The sequence below is a fragment of the Mesitornis unicolor genome, unplaced genomic scaffold, assembly GCF_000695765.1.
Source record: "Mesitornis unicolor isolate BGI_N332 unplaced genomic scaffold, ASM69576v1 scaffold26920, whole genome shotgun sequence".
Taxonomy (NCBI): Eukaryota; Metazoa; Chordata; class Aves; order Mesitornithiformes; family Mesitornithidae; genus Mesitornis; species Mesitornis unicolor.
The window spans coordinates 84,731-86,710 of record NW_010156719.1 but is presented as its reverse complement, the minus strand read 5'-3'; the positions used below and the strand labels follow the sequence as shown (position 1 = coordinate 86,710).

The window sequence follows — 1,980 nt, the reverse complement described above, 5'->3', positions numbered from 1 at the left end:
AATGATAGGCCATGTAAGGATTTGACATTCTTGTGTGCGTTTAGAAGACACATTTAGCACAGATGTACAAAAGAAATGATACAGCCACACTCCAAAGCTGTCAGAGAAATGTTTCCAATAGATTAAATAGTTGGTTGTTCTCCACACGTGGAAAAGATCTAGCAATGTAGTAAATAGTTTTTGGAAGGAGAGGGTGGAAAACCAAAGGATTAAGTCTTCAATACAGGTAGCTAAATATTTTCTTTCTAAAATAACTTATCTAGAAAGTGATCACTTTTATGACAGAAAGCCTTCTTCACTTGCTTAAGTGCAAGTACAGAATGACTGAATTGGCAGCATAATTTTTATTTTAAGCGTTTCAGCGTGCTGACTGTATTTGTCAAGCTATGCATGTGTATGATGTCTCTTCTGAAAGAAGATCTCAGGATTTATAAACAGCATTAATAACTAACGAAAGAAAGAGTGAGCATTTAGGTTAGGAATTTCTCATTCTGATACAATTTTCTAAATGTTTTTCCTGAGTATCCAGATGTCACCCTAAGACTGGGAAATAAAATTCTGAGACTGTGAACTATAGATTTCATTTTTATTTTGTTGTGGTCATATCTCTGCAGTGTCTTCGTGTTGAGACATTGCATATATACATTTCAGGGGGGTGGTGGAGAAAACAAAAAGCTTTAAAGAAGTTTCATTGCTAAATCAGTGGTTTTGCCAAGAAGAAACATTTCATATAGTTTTGGCTTGGTGGAAGTAGTGGCTGGGTTTTGTGCCTCTGACTGAAGAATTCTGAATGAAACTGCCTAGTTGAGCATACAGCTAACAGCAAGTTTGGCTCAGGAGGCTGTTGACATAGCTATGGTTTAATAATTTACCAGAGTAATTCATAACGTTGGACACAATTACTGATATTGTTAAACTCAGATTTCACAGTTGTTTGCTGGTGAAATTGCGTTTGGCTGGTGCCAGCTTTAACTTCTTAAAATACTACTTTTAAGTAAAAGCGTAGATTAGTGTGGAAGCAAAATACTTGGATGCCCATTCCTGTGAGATGCTGAGTTCCTTCATTTCTTACATTATTTGAGGACGTGGCATGGAAGGACATACAACCATCCCTTCCCAGTCCCTGAGTACACAGTTATAACCATTGCCATGGTATGGTAGCTTAGGAAGGTTATTTGCTGAGCAGCCAGCCATCAGTGTGTTTCTCAGAGGAGTAAATAATACTGAATAGCAGAGGGTGCCTGGATGGTTAATCCTTTTTGATCAGGTGTGGTTTCAGGTTTTTTTCCTCTTAAGGTGACCTTATCCTCTTCCCTCTGAGGAATAGTCTGGAGTCCTGCAGCAGCAGCCTTTGCACTGATAGTCTGAGCCACTTCAAAAACAGGTAAGAGAGGGGAAAAAGAGGATTCCACCTTGAACACAAAGGATAAATTAGCACCCAGGAAGAGCTGTACCCAATTGCTGTGTCCTTAGAAGCACTGTTGGTGAGTCAATGCTGCTAGCTGAGCCACTCCCCTGCTCTCCTGGTCAAGCGAGTGCTACCAAGATAGCAACTGACAGCTGGAAACGCAGCTTCTCTTGGGGGAACTGAAATTGCTGGGATTTTTTTTCCTCCGGAACTTTGTTTCCGAGTTGGTAATGAAGGCCCTAGGTTTTTGCTTTGCTAGAATAAATCTGCTTATTTTCAATTTTTTTATATTTGTCTGGTGCACGAATCAGTTCAGGTTAGGCTGGCAAGCACACGGTTTATCGCTCGTTTGGAAATAGTAGGTTCATGCAAGGTAATGTGCGTGCAGGCAGGCGGCCAAGGGAACTTGAGGAGGCTGGAAACCCCAGTGGTTGTATTATATCTCCTGCCAGGCTTTTTGGCTCGCCATGGGGGTTCGTGTCTCCAGGTTCTGAGAAGAAACCTGCTCTGATCGAGATCATTACACTCTGATGAGGAATTCACAGTCAAGAAACAACACACTGTTTTGAGAA

At 40.8% G+C, this 1,980-nt stretch overlaps 1 protein-coding gene across 1 annotated transcript in view; it reads left to right on the top strand.

Annotated features, from left to right (window-relative positions):
• The first annotated feature begins 1,875 nt into the window (after window positions 1-1,875).
• ABHD5 (abhydrolase domain containing 5) overlaps window positions 1,876-1,980 on the top strand; it is a 10,644-nt gene continuing 10,539 nt past the window's right edge. Inside the window, exon 1 of the mRNA XM_010194177.1 lies at window positions 1,876-1,895. Coding sequence (XP_010192479.1) covers window positions 1,876-1,895 — 20 coding nt within the window. The remainder of the gene's footprint in view (window positions 1,896-1,980) is intronic.